Source organism: Chionomys nivalis, chromosome 9 (assembly GCF_950005125.1).
Source record: "Chionomys nivalis chromosome 9, mChiNiv1.1, whole genome shotgun sequence".
NCBI classification, from domain to species: Eukaryota; Metazoa; Chordata; class Mammalia; order Rodentia; family Cricetidae; genus Chionomys; species Chionomys nivalis.
Window position 1 is genome coordinate 39216840 of NC_080094.1, and position 15080 is coordinate 39231919.

Genomic DNA, 15080 nt, shown 5'->3' on the forward strand with positions numbered 1-15080 from the left:
CCAGGTTACAGCGGAAAGACAATGAGAACTCCAGCTTCAGATGCAAATAGATTGCCTTGCATTGATTTTTAATGCTTGGAGGTTCCGCAGCATAAGAGCTACTGATACTCTTGTAGTTATTGTATTATTGGTCTCCCTGAAATTACACAAATCTCACTTAAAATAAACATCAGATGCTGAGTATAATAAATAACAGTTCCTCTATGTGATGCCTGGTTAAGTCACATTGGACAATTCTCTGTGTTTGAATTTCATTATTGTTGCCTTGATGGTTATGATCCTATAAGGAAATGCAAGTCAGCAAAAGTCATATGGTTTGCATTCTCATTTCACTGGATGTACTGATCAAAAAGGCTTTTGTTGTTCTATTTGTGTGTGTGTGCATGTGTGTGCGTGTGTGTGCTGGAAAGTTATTTGGAACCAACATTTACACTCCTGCTTATTAACAATAGATTAGGAGTTCAACTGAAACAAAAACACCATGTGTTTCTGTTTAGAATGATTTGCATATTTAGTCAAAATCATTATTAAATTCTGAAAAAAAAATCCAAGAAAAGAAAATCCCCTAGTTAGAGCACGCTTTACTTTTCTTGCTTTTTTGTCGCTTGCTATAATTTGTGTTCTTCCCATGACTAAATCAATTTTTTTTCCTTTCAAGTATCAAAAACTACACGTCCACTTGGGTTGTACCTAGGTTTTACTAATCTGTAACACTATAGATTATTACAGCTGCATAACAAGACTATGATGCTAAGAAAGTGAGCAGAGCTGTCGCAAGCTGACCTTATGGGAAAGTCTAAGTTTTTTTTTTTTGGGGGGGGGGGGGTTGAGACAAGGTTTCTCTGTGGTTTTGGAGCCTGTCCTGGAACTAGCTCTTGTAGACCAGGCTGGTCTCGAACTCACAGAGATCCACCTGCCTCTGCCTCCCGAGTGCTGGGATTAAAGGCGTGTGCCACCACCGCCCGGCAAAAGTCTAAGTTTTTAATATCATCATTTGCTAGAGCACAGAATGTTTCAGTTTCATAATGGATGGTAAAGTGTTGAACAGCACATCTCCCCAAGCCAGTTGTAACACACACATATAAAAAGAATAGTGTGTGTCTGTGTTTATAAAATGCTGGATTCTATTACACTGAAAAGCATACCATCTATATTTTCATTTTTCCTGAATCCAGAAACTCTAGAATCTAGAACATTATGTAATTGTGTTTTGTGCACAGTGTGAGCTACAGGAGAACAGCCATGCCACCTGTCTGACCTTCTGAGCATTTCAGCTTCTCGGGGTCTCTCCAAGTCTAGTGCATCTAAATCTTCTTTCCCAGCACTTGTGTAAACATTAATGTCTGAGAAAGCCCGAGCCTGAATCCTCCCATTGAAGAAAGGCCTCTGTCAGTGTTTGCTGTATTTCTCCTAGCCTTTCATTTTCATGGCCATCATTCTGTTTAAATCTTTAAAGTCTAATTGTGCTAATTCTCTGATTTATACATACAGTTTTAAGAAGGAGATCAGTAGAATGCTGATCATGATTTTTTTGTTCTAATAAAGAGCACTTGTTTTATGTAGCAATTATAGTTAATTTGAAATTAATCTTCCCTTTAGATTTAAGAAATTTAGGGTTTGTATCTTATGTTATTAATAGTTTTATTTTCTACTTATATCCCATATACGCAGCTGCAGCTAAATTTCTATTGCCTGTAACTTCTTTCCCAAATTTTCAGCTTAACATAAAATTTTACTGAGGAAATAGTTAAATAAGAATTTACAAGTACTTAACTAGTACTTTCTATGCCAAGAATCATGTCAACCAACTTATACATATTATTAAATATAAATCAATTGCTATCTTAATCCTAAAAGATTCTTACTATTTCATAGATTAAGAAGCCAGGCCCATAAAAGTTTAAGCGATTTTCCTGATATCACATAGTTTAGACGTGCAAGTCCAAGCTTTAAAATAAAAAGCAAAAAATTACACATTTTTAGTGTTATATAACTTTGCATAGGGAGATGCCAATAAACATCTGTCCAGATAATGCACCAACTCTAAATCAAGGAGACCATTCCATCCACATCTAGGTTGGCGAATCAATGAGTCTAACAGGTGTACACTCAAGTACAGGAGCAAATGTAGGCAGTCAAAGACTTTCCGCACCCCAGCAACAGTTAACTGCCTGTCTTCAGGGATGGGGCCAGGCCTCCTGTGCTGTCTTGGGTACAGCACTCCAAGTCTTCCATAAGTAGGCCCAGTGCTAGGGTCTCAAGTGGGTAACGTGCACATGTCTTCAAGGAGGTAATATGCATATGTCTGTGTCTAGAGAGCAGTGTTTGAGTGACAAAACAAATGGCACAGAAATAAATCATAACATAGATAGATAGATGATAGATAGATAGATAGATAGATAGTTAGATAGATAGATGATAGATAGATAGATAGATAGATAGATAGATAGATAGAGATAGATAGATAGATAGTAGATAGATAGATAGTTAGATAGATGATAGATAGATAGATAGATAGATAGATAGATAGATAGATAGATAGATAGATAGATAGATAGATAGAGATAGATAGATAGATAGTAGATAGATAGATAGTAGATAGATAGATAGATAGATAGATAGATAGATAGATAGTAGATAGATAGATAGATAGATAGATAGTTAGATAGATAGATAGATAGATAGATAGATAGATAGATAGTAGATAGATAGATAGATAGATAGATAGATAGTTAGATAGATGATAGATAGATAGATAGTTAGATAGATGATAGATAGATAGATAGATAGATAGATAGAGATAGATAGATAGATAGATAGATAGATAGATAGATAGATAGATAGAGATAGATAGATAGATAGATAGATAGATAGATAGATAGATAGATAGATAGATAGATAGATAGATAGTAGATAGTAGATAGTAGATAGATAGATAGATAGATAGATAGATAGATAGATAGATAGATAGTAGATAGATAGATAGATAGATGGATGGATGGATGGATGGATGGATGGATAGATAGATAGATAGATAGATAGATAGATAGATAGATAGACAGATGAGAGAGAAGGAGGGGGGGAGAAATGTGGGCATACATAAGCCTCCTACGCAGAACTCCAAATGCATTATACAGATATGCCTTATGCAAAGACATGGAGCTCCACCAGTCCTGCCACCCCTCTGCTATGGTGGGCACACTGTGTGTCTTGCTAGTGGAGGGAAGAGGGAATTGTAAAGTAGATCTTAGACACCTGGCAAATACAACGTCACCTAAGTGACCAAGGTAACATTATCAGTACTAAACCATGCTGACAGTGCACACCAAATGCGGGATGATGAAACTGGTACTTTACAGCCTTCCTCTCCAAAACTTATTGCACAAGTTAAACATAAGGAAAATATCAGACAAAACCAACTGAAGGACATTCTGGAAATATCTGTTCATGCTCCTCAAAACTGCCAAGGTCATTAGCAACAAGGAAAGTCTCAGAAACTGTCAAAGAGACTCAGGAGACATAATCAATAAATACTTATTTTTCATGGGTAAGACTCCAGAGCCCTAGGAGAAAGCTGATAAAGGTGGCAATTCACTAATTATAATGTAGGCTGTTAATACATGAAACACTGTGTGGGGGATAGTTATGAGGCATATTCTACCCAATCTCTGAAATGTCACTGCTAAACTATTCTAAAATAAGTTTATTTAAAAGAGCATAAATAAAAAGAATTTCATCTAAGATGGTTTGGTAGAGAAAAATCTAAAACAGCCTTGTCTTTCAGCATGAAGTTTGAGGTACTAGTCTGCCTCCCAAACTCTGGGGCAGTTTGGTCTTCTTCCTACACCATGAGTTTTCCCGGTGTACTAACCATGATGATTTTGAACTCCTTGCTACTTGCTCAGAAGTGTTTTTTCCTCTTAAAATCTTGATAGCCACCCTTTATTCTTTGTTCTCTTATCCACCCCCATATATTTCACTGCAAACCATGTAGTGACAAGCCAAGACACAGACGACTGGTTTTGTAAGTGGCTTGCTGTTTCTTTCTGTTCCTCGTATTCTGCTGTTATTTAGGTTTATTAAAGGGAACAGTCTGTCACCAAGAGCCAGACACGTTCACATTATTACCAAGCAAAACCACAGATTCAAAGATGGTAGCACCCAGGTGTGGCCACTGCAAGGACTGTAGTTCAGTGTGTAACAGTATCACATTGGATGGCAAACTAAATCACATCATTAGTCCCCATGCTGCTCCATAACCAATAACCACAGTTTCAGAGTCTTCCAGAATCTTCCATAAAAGTTATATAACATCAGTCATAATCTTATACCTGTGTTCATATTCAAGTGATGATGCTTATTGGTTTTATAAATCATCAGGATAGTGGATTTTAAAATAACAAACATGCTTTTTATAACCAAATGTTACAGACTGTTAAAATTTATATCCATCAGTTCGTTGTTAGAAGGTAAAGGCCGAAATTACTACAAATATTATATGCACTTATATACATATATATGTATATGTGAGTATAGTTATAGATATATATGTCTCCAAACTGCTTTCTAACTGTATTTACATCCATAGACAAGTGTTTATATCAGTAGGCAATGGTTAATACAAAGTCATGCTGATCAAAATGCTGGAAATAAATGACTGTTGATTGCTCAGCCCTAAACAGGCTATCTACATCACCACTCTAAGACCCAGGGAACCTCACAGAAAAGAAAGCGGAGCGATTGTAAGGGCTGGAGGATAAGGAGGGGTGCTGTGGAATGCTGCTTTCTGGAAATGACACGGCCAACCCAACAATGAATACATAGCAGCTATGGCAACATGCACAAAAATAAGACATGAAGAGGTGAAGGGATGCTTGTGAGGAAGAAGGGTCTGTAGGAGAGGGAGGGGACAAGAGAGGGAAGCAGGGTGAGTATATTTACAGTACATATCTATGAAATGATCAAAGTTTAAATTAAAAGTAATTTTAAAAGAAGGTGCATGTTTATTTTTTATCTGCAAAACAATATGGTCTAATGCAATAACTAAGTATAAATTTGCAAACCCAGATTACTGTTGAATAATTTTTCCAGTGAAGTCAGTCAACAATTGCTTCTTTACTTTAATTTTAACTAAAATATTCCTCTAATGTTTTCTTTCGTGGTTTAAAGTGGGTGAAGTAGACGCAACCATCCTCCAGCAATTATAAAACCAGAGATATTTTCTTAACAATATTCCTCCTGTTATTCCTAGACAATCGTCAGAGGAAATAAATCCTGCAAGGAAACCTCTATTAATGGCCTGCTAGAGGATTTCGACAACATCTCTGTGACTCGCTCCAATTCCCTAAGGAAAGAAAGCCCACCCACCCCTGATCAAGGAGCTGCTGGCCGTGTTCAAGGCCACTCAGAAGAAAATGGCTTCATCACCTTCTCACAATATTCCAGTGAATCCGATACTACTGCGGACTATACAACGGAAAAGTACAGAGAGAGGAGTCTCTACGGAGATGACCTGGATCTGTACTACAAAGGCAGCCATGCAGCCAAGCAAAATGGGCATGTCATGAAGATGAAGCACGGAGATGCCTACTACCCTGAGATGAAGCCTTTGAAAGCTGACCTTGCCAGATTCCCTGTCGACTACCACACACACTTGGACTCCTTGAGCAAACCAAGTGAATACGGTGACCTTAAGTGGGGTTATCAGCGAGCCTCCAGTAGCTCTCCTCTGGATTACTCATTCCAACTGACGCCTTCTAGAACTGCAGGGACCAGCAGGTGCTCCAAGGAGAGTCTGGCTTACAGTGAAAGTGACTGGGGACCCAGCTTTGATGAGTATGACAGAAGGCCAAAGTCGTCATACCTGCATCAGACAAGCCCTCAGCCGGCCATGCGGCAGAGGTCCAAGTCAGGCTCAGGGCTTCAGGAACCCATGATGCCATTTGGAGCAAGTGCATTTAAAACTCATTCTCAAGGACACTCGTACAACTCCTACACCTACCCTCGCCTGTCCGAGCCCACAATGTGCATTCCAAAGGTAAGGTCTACTGCCTCTTCTCCACCAGTGACTGCCCCTGCCGATAAGGTTCTAGACGGCCAGAGTCTTGGGAGCTTGCTGCTTTTGAAGTGAGAATCATTATCCAAATCCTACCTTATTTTCCCATGAGTCCCATAATCAAAGGCTTTACAACAAGGCCCATATGTCATTATAATCAAATTTTATCTTTTGGTATCTACTACAAGATTTCTGATTAAAACACAAGGAAACTTATGTTTAATTGAATAACTTTCTGATTTACTAACAATAAATGCAGTCTGATCACATTTACTAAGTTCTGTGTTGAGGGTAAACAGTTGTAGATCATTACAGGGAATGGAATAGTTCCAATTCTTTAAAATTCATGTGGATATATAAAAAAGAAAAAGAGACACTCAGTTCAAGGGGTAGCCTTTCATATGAGTGTGCTCTTTTATTCATTTTTCTGAGTTGTTAATAACTCTTTTTGTATGAATATTTTCAGTAACAGATAGCATCTAATTCCTGGACTTTTACACATTTTTTTCATAATGCTAGGAGTCAGTCATAGAGTCTTGTGTGTGCTAGGCAGGCATTCCATCATATGCCCCCAAAGTGCACTCTTTTAAATAGGATGGTATTAATTTGTTTGAAAACTGACATGTTCACCATGTCCCACACTTTGGAGAAAACTGCGGTATGAGTACCTATCCCTGGTTAAAATCACACCATCTCCATTAGCATGGGAGACGTTTAGCAATAGCCCAGGAAGTGCTTGATTTGTCCATGATAGCGTGCAAATAACTTGGCACCTCGCCTGAACAACTGAAGCAGAAAAGGATTTGAGGATGGATTGTGGATCCCCTTGAGTCCCCAGCCAGTCTGAGTGGGACATGAGGACTAGCAGGAACATCACCTACATCTGTACCAATCCTTTCTCCTCAGCAGCGTATCTGTTAACATAAGCATTCCTGCTGGGCCAGCCTGCCTGCAGCCCTCTGCTTTATCAATTGCACTCAACTTCCTTTATATTATCTAAGATGTTAAAGAGAAGTTGCTTGGGTAAACAGAAAGTGACTTAAGCTCCATCTTAGAAGAAACAAAGGATCTGCTATTTTAGTTCCCAGGATAAGAAATTAGAAGTGAATCCTAAGAAAAGAAGGCATGGAATAGATATCTCCAGTTAGAATTTAAATGAGCATGTTTTTTTTTATCTCATTATGTTAAATGTATTTGAAAAACCATGGTTAGGGTATCATAAATACTTTTGCTTCATTCTTCCCATAGCAATTGCTGGACCTAGGTCTTACTAGCTAATAGCCAACAGCCAAACCCACATAGCACCTGTATATGTACCCTGATACTTGACATAGTTAGCACAGTTCCAACACAGATTGCTTTCTGTGAGTACCATGCAAAGGGAGCCGCCTCATAGTTGTAGAATATGATAAGCAAATCAATATGTTGTAATGCTGAGTCAGGTCACATGTTCAGAATTCAGTAAAAGAATGTTCTAGGCATAAAGTACACTCCTATAATCTCAGTACTCAGCAAGGTGTAGCAGAAAGATCACAAGTTCAAGACCAGCCCGGGCAACAGAATAAGTCTCAAGGCCTAGTGACCATCTCAAAATGAAGGGCTGAGATGTGGCTGAGTAGCAGAGTGCATGAATACCCACGCAGGGCCCTAGATTCAGTCCCCAGCACTACCAAGTCAATTTGTGTTTCTGTGGTACATCTGAACAAATGGGAAAGAGCTGGGTCTTAGTCTCTGGAAAGAAATGGGTCATAGTCTTTGAGAAAACGCTGTTGAAACATAGCACCTTTCAGCCATTGTTGACCCATTAACATAGTTAGTCCTTTTTTACTTATAAGTCTCAAATTATGAGACTGAAAGCTTCTCTTGAAAATTGACATGTTGGCTTAGTATCTCTGGACCCATCTTTTCATGTATGATTCAAAACGAATTGGCTAGAGATAAATCCTGCCTTCACTAGGAGGGAGATGGGCTCTGCAGTTTGGCTCAGGTCCTGTCTCATCTACTTCACTCATCCCTAGTGATTTTGGGATTTAGCATCAACAGGAGGAAACCTTGTCCACTCATTTCCCAGAAGAGAGTCCTGTGGTATAGAGAGTCACATACCACACATAAAACTTCAATTAGTTGTTTACACACGAGGTCTAGGTTCAAGCCTATCATTTCTCCCACTCTAACTCTTTCCCATTATGCAGGTCTATGTTATTTTGGAGGTTCAACTGAATTTTCAAATAAAATCCATGATAAATTTCAGGGCTCTCCAGAACTTTAAACTAAGAGGAAGAAAACGGAAGAGGCAGAGCCAAAAATGGGTATTTGTTTCATTCCTGCAGACTTCCAAAACAGACCTTCTGCACTGAATTCCAGCTCTTCTAAAGCCAAAACAGTGTATCAGCAATTGTGGCTCAGGAAAAATAAGAACATATTCACACAGGAGACTGTCAAGGTTTTCAGCATTTTTAATCCAGGGTTCCAAACTGCTGCTCCCTTGTCCCCCAAAACCCACGAGAATTGACGAGCAGGTTTTGTGGGAGGGCAGGAGGCGGGAAGCATGTTGGTAATTAAAACGCTTACTTGATTAAAAATATAACATCTCTCTAAAAACAGTTAGGTGCCTCTGTCTTTAGAGCTGTACTCTGCAAAAATCAGCCAATTGCATTTGGATTTCCAGCTGGGGCAAGAAATAGTTATCACGACTCAGATAATTTGGCTTTAGCTCATGACAGTGTCTAGAGGCGGGTGGGTGATGTTCATATCAGAAGAAAAAGCACAAATTCCATCTATGTGTGACACCAGTTTCTACCTTTAGCTTTTTAATTTTCATTCTAGCTCACAGTGAAGAAAATGTAGACTAATAACAACAACCACGGGGGGGAAAATCCACTCCACTTTTTTTGTTTGCATGACAAGAATAGAAAATGTTATAAAATCCATTTATACTAATGTTAATTCTCTACCTTAAAGTCTTGTTTACTGAAACTGAGCAGATGAAAACCTTGAGGTGGGAAAGAATAGCCAAACAAAATATAGAACCGCATTTACCACAGAACTACAGAAACCAGCTTCAGAAGAGAGAAAGAAAGCTTCCCACTCTCCCCAGAAAACATCTACCATACAGCACCCTGGTGGGAGATACCATCATCTTGGGTTTAACGTTGCTCATTCAGTGCTCTCCAGGGGCCAGGCAGATAGATACTTGCTCATATGTCCTGGTGCCACCAGAACACCCTGGGCTTAAACCACTGAGAAATTCCTGACGTAGTGACAAAATCGGGGTTTCCCCAGGCAGTTGCTGTATGCCAGGTACTCATATTGCTTACAGCAAGATTTCTCACCCCCATTGTAAGTTAAGTAATAAGGTCTGGAAGTCACATTAACTGCATGCTCATTTAGCTCTGTACCAACTGGGGTCTGGCTCTTTAGTTTTAATCCCTGGAATGCATTCCCCATAACACACAGCTTCTGAGGGTACCAAGCCTGCAGTCAGCCTATGCCGACTCTTTCTATGGCACTAATGTAAATATGTTGTATCAGAAATTATTTCAATATCTGGATTACATCATCCTCTTTTATTTAGAGGTGGGGTTTCTCAACCTTGACACAGCAGATGTCTTACACCTGGTAATTGTTTTGCTGTGAGGGGTTGTTCTGGCATTGTGGGGTATATAACCGCATCCCTGGAGTCCTCCTTGTTAGATGGTAAGGGTTCCCATTCTTCACTCATAATAATAAAATATCTGCGATAGCAAACCCTATCACCCTTCACCATAGATAAGACCATAGAAAATGAGCTCCAGAGGTGCCTTCTAGAGCTGCCCTTGATCAAGCACTTTTGAGCAGTTAGGGACAGAGTTTAGGGAGAGAAGCTGTTCAACTTTGATTCATTACACTGCCACTTATTAGCCGGGCGACTGCTTAACCATGATTTTTATTTAACTATAAAATGGAGGTAAAGAAAGTCCCTGCCTCAACATGTCAGCTGAGAGCCAAACAAGTTCATATCAGTACAGCCTACTTACTTGTCAGTCTCTATATTTGACATACAGACAGTGGCGATAATACGAGGGTCACTGTGTTCTAAGTGCAGTGAGAAGACTTTTGCAGACATTGTCCAATTTAGTCCTTATAAATCCAGAAGAATCTAGGCTCCTTTGGCAATTGAGGAAGCTGAGGATCTAGAAAGCTGTCTTTATGGGTTTGTCCAGGGATATGAATGCAGTGGCTGAGCCAGCGTTCAAAACTACATCCCTCTGACTCGATAGTATATGCTTCCAGAGCATTCTTAACTTCCCAGAGGAATGCTGATGAGTAGAAAAGTGGATCTGAAGCTTTCCAGTCAGGTCACACACTGCTGGGTGCCCTCGCCTTGGGGGCAAGTTCGTGCACACAGGGGAAGTTCTCTGTGCCTTCTGTTCATGCTGTGCTCCAGATGTGCCTTCATTCACTCAGAAATAATAATTGTGGGTAAATATTAAAACCACAAGCTACGCCAGGCGGTGGTGGCGCATGCCTTTAATCCTAGCTCTCGGGAGGCAGAGGCAGGCAGATCTCTGGGAGTTCGAGGCCAGCCTGGTCTACAAGAGCTAGTTCCGGGACGGGCACCAAAGCTACAGAGAAACCTTGTCTCGAAAAATCAAAAAAAAGAAAAAATAAGAAAGAAAAAAAACCACAAGCTACAAAGAAAGACTTAGGTGAGTAGATCTGTAGCACTCTTTGATGAATTTATTCTACCTTGGGTGATTGTCTTTTTTTGAGTTTCTTAAAAATAGCCAGATTTTTGTCACCCAGTTTAGAAGCATTCAAGACTTGGATATTTATTTTCTGAATTTGAGTCCTTACGCGCTATATGAGCCTGTCTGTGTCTCAATTTCCTCATCTGTGAAGTGTTTTAGTACTTTGGACTTGTGAGGAGAATTAAATAAGATTAATAAACATCAAAGAGTTAGCACATGGCAAAGAGTAATCCTTCTTATTCCTGGGAATATCTCTGGTTAGAAAGTATGTTACCCTCTCTGGTAAAGTCAGTCATAAATGTTCTCTCTGTGTATGATCTTTTGTATATTTTTAAACCATGATAACAAATTATATCATCCTACATAGTCCCTCTTTATATACTTCTCATGGCTATAACTGTCTTCATATTGAAAATGTGTGACATAGAAGGTCGGTACAGTTGGGTAAATACCTCAATAGCCATACAATGTCTTAGCGAGCATCTCGAGATCTCTGATCCCACCACAATGCTTACATAACTCTCTAGTATAGCGAGTCTTTCTCTGTCCTGCCATCTCCCAAATAATGACACAGAGACTTCTTATTAATTATGAAAGCTTAGCTGACAGTTTAGGCTTGCTTCTAACTAGCTCTTAGAACTGAAATTAACCCATTTCTATTGATTTACATGCTACCACATGGCTTGTGGCTTGTTACCTTATCGCCTACATGACTTGCTTCCTCGCCTCTCCTGCTGTCTCCACCCTTTCTTCCCAGCATCCTCTGTGCCCTGGAAATCCTGCCTAGCTATTGGACATTCAATTCATAAAAAAAACCAATCCAAGTGATAGATCTGCACAGTGTGATCAAATGTCTCACAACACTCTAGAATGAAAGTGAAATTATCAGATGCTTCCTGAAAACCACAGGTTACGTGAGAACAGTCTATACCTCTCGACCAGCTTACCACCCTGTCTCCTATATACAAGGCATGAAGAGAGACCAGTGTTGTAGCTCTTGGTGTCCTGAACAGGTGGCACTTTAAGACGGTCACAGTTTCTCTAGAGCAGTAGGTACATAGAAACGTGTGCAAGCTTACTTGGAACTTTCTCTGGAGCCACACCGGAGGGAGTGATGCTTATCACTGCTTGGCTGGCACTTTGTGTTCTCAGTGAGGAAAATTACTGTGACCTGTGTGTCCAGTCTTTGGGAAGCAATTGTTCAGTGGCTCACTGTTATTTGTGACACTGTCACATTCCGGTTCAGTCAGTAACAAAGCATCAACTCCTGCTCTACTTTTTAAATTTTTCCTGTGGGCTGCCTTCTAGGAACCCATTAGTGGCCTGGTGCTTTACGTAACAACATTGCTACTGAGGCCCAAGGACCTGCACCAAGAAACTTAGAGGGGAAAGAAATGGGGAAAAAGAAGATTACTAAATCACTTCACGTAACAATGGGTGCCATTGCCTTTACCTTGGTTTCCTTTCTGTACATGTCCCTGTAGGGTCCTCACTGAGGTATAGAAAGCATGTTAAAAAAGGGTGATGTCAATGTCATCTTTAATATCTGCCCTGCAGGTGTGATATTGCTCACATATGAACATACACATCTTCCCAAGAGTGCTCTTGTAGTTTAAAGTCAAGTCATATTTTGGTCATTGTGAGTAGTTTTCTCCATTTCTAAGTTAAAAGACAAAATGAGTTTAACCTGATATTGCCCATCCCTAATTTTCTCAGGACCCTGACACAAATGAACAATATTCTGAAGCAAAGAGCCAATCCCCATGGACTTAGAGTCCCTGCACATTGTCCTGGGCACTGAGGGATGGTGAGGCAGAGCATCTGTGCTGAGATGGAGGATACTTCCTCTAAGTTAGGAAAAGCAATTACTGCAGATAATTACATATGCCAACTCAGAGGTAGAAGAAAAGCCAGAAATACCAGCGTGTTAGAGTCTGTTTGTCACAAACGTCATCATTTCTTCATAGACCTCCTCTCTGCCTGTTTGCAGGGGTCAGTAGCCACTCATCTGAATGTCCTCAATGTGCATCTTCCATTTGTTTAGTAAGTCAGGAAAGCCTTGTCTCTTCAGGATCCTTGTTATAAGATGTATTACAAGTGAGATTCCAACTCAACAGTTTGGAAAAATTCCCTGGCAGCTTGTTTAATGGACTGAACAGTTTGTCAATACACATGGTTTTGAAGTGCAGCAAGGGTATCTAAGCATCCAGGACTTAACCTACTTTCCAAATTTCCTACTACAGCAACTTAAGGAGATGCCTCTATGCTTTTAGTGTCACAAGGACTGCTCATCACCACTACTCAGTGGCAGCACTTGCCTCTTTCGTAGAATTGGACATCAGCTTGCAGCCTGTGTATGTACCTCTGCCATTCATTCAGAGTACATGTGAAATGCCCACTATGAAACTGACCCCTTCAGCTTGTAGATGAAAGTAAGCACCAGGAAGAAAACTCACCGTAGCAATAAAACCAGTTTTCTCTTTGACAAAAGCAATAGTAACTATGTTAGTGCGGTTAGACAGCAGATTCTTTAATGCTCTGCAATGATACAGACTGTAGCTCAGGGGACATCATCGGGCTGGGACCTTAAGGATGAGGGTGCAGGAGCACATTAGCCTCAGGCGGGGCTGTACAGTGAGCATGTGAGCAAGCGGGAATCAGCTCACCCATCAGTGGTGTTTTCTGCCTGTAAAGGAAAGACATTGGATTGCAGAGCACAGCTGGAGGGCCACCAGAATGAATGAGTTGCCTTTTCCTAATTACCCAGTTCCTAAAATGTCTCTGTTGGGAAGAACACTAGGGACTCTCCCTGACTTTCTTGCAGATGCTCATTTTCCCTTCCCAAAGCCAAGGCTGGTCTTGCTAACATTTGCCCTTCAGTCATGGCAGGAAAATTTAAGATGTACTTTCCATGCTCAGACAACAGAGGGCTGTGATTCGCTTTTATCCCGCTCCGATTTCAGTAGAGCCAGCAACACCCAGTTTGCCTTTTTCCTTTTTTGAGATGAGCAATCTCTTTGTTTCATTGTGTTCCGAAAAAGGTGTATTGGAGCGTCACAACTAAGCCCTGGAAGCAGCTGTCTCTTTTCCCTGTAATTGCCATCCTTCATGGAACATTCCTCAGTCACCACTCTGTAGGACAGATGCACGGCACAGCCATCTCCCACACTACCATCTAGCACCATCCAGCCACAGTCGCCCTGATGTCAGTGCACAAGGTCCTGGTGACAAAGAGAAGCTTCAGTGGGATTTCCCCCGCTTCTGTTCTTTCTCTCACCCTCTACCTTTTTTTTTCCTTCCAAGCCTTGGCATAAAATGGTCAAATAATGTTCTACTGCAGAATTCAATTTCACAGTTCAGTTAGGTCCTTGATTACACTGCCAAATTCAGATTAATGTGCATTTAACTAACATGGATCAAGGGAATTCTGGCTGACAGCCAGTTGTAATCGGGGCAATTGATAGCGGCGAGGAGTTTTATGCCCTGTCCACCGCAGTGCACCACTGCTGAAATTGATTGATTAAATGAATTCATTGCTATAATTACTTATAATCTTGATACATCACAAGCCAATACCTAACCCTCTCCTTGGAGGCAGTGCACTTGCTGTAGAAGGGCGTTCTGGCCTGACTGTTGACTGGGGATTATTTATCCCCACACAATAAGCCTTTTTTTACAGTTTGAATGGAGATGTGCAGAGGCCCATTTCTGTAAGAACTAATTTATGGGAGACACAAAAAGGTTGCAGAAAGCTAAAAAGCCAAGCATCTGTTATTAACCACCCCAAACGGAAGGAAAGCATGACGCCTTGTTCGTCTCCTTGTATTTTTAAAGATTCCTGCGGAGAGAATTTCCTCTCCAAAGATAGCCGATGGGCTGCTGTCATTAGTGGTCTCCTCGCAGTGCAGCTAAGCAGTTTGGCAGCCCTGGGTGATAATTTGCAGAACAATCGACCTAGTCTTCTTTTCTTACATTGCACCATATGGGAATCCCCTTTAGAGTATGTGGATGAGAAGTCATTCCTACAGAGTTCCTTGTTCCCAAAGCACAGGCCTGCTTCCCTGGTCGAATAAGTCTTTGTGGTGTCTTTATTGTTTGCTCTTTTAGTTACAGCTCTCTGCTCCTTTTTGGACCCTCACACTGAGGTCTCTGGGGGCAAACTGCATACACACTCCCTTTGGAAATGGTTTAGACCCTGATTCTCTAGGCGCATTGATTCATCTAGTAATTACCATCTGTTCTAAAGCTGTAACTCCACTGCTCTGTGGTTTTTCAAAATGATTTGCCTTTAGGTC

At 40.6% G+C, this 15080-nt stretch overlaps 1 protein-coding gene across 1 annotated transcript in view; it reads left to right on the plus strand.

Annotated features, from left to right (window-relative positions):
* The window catches only part of Pak5 (p21 (RAC1) activated kinase 5), a 253907-nt gene that overhangs the window by 214307 nt on the left and 24520 nt on the right, over positions 1 to 15080 (plus strand). The window contains exon 4 of the mRNA XM_057780819.1: positions 5252 to 6037. Coding sequence (XP_057636802.1) covers positions 5252 to 6037 — 786 coding nt within the window. The remainder of the gene's footprint in view (positions 1 to 5251; positions 6038 to 15080) is intronic.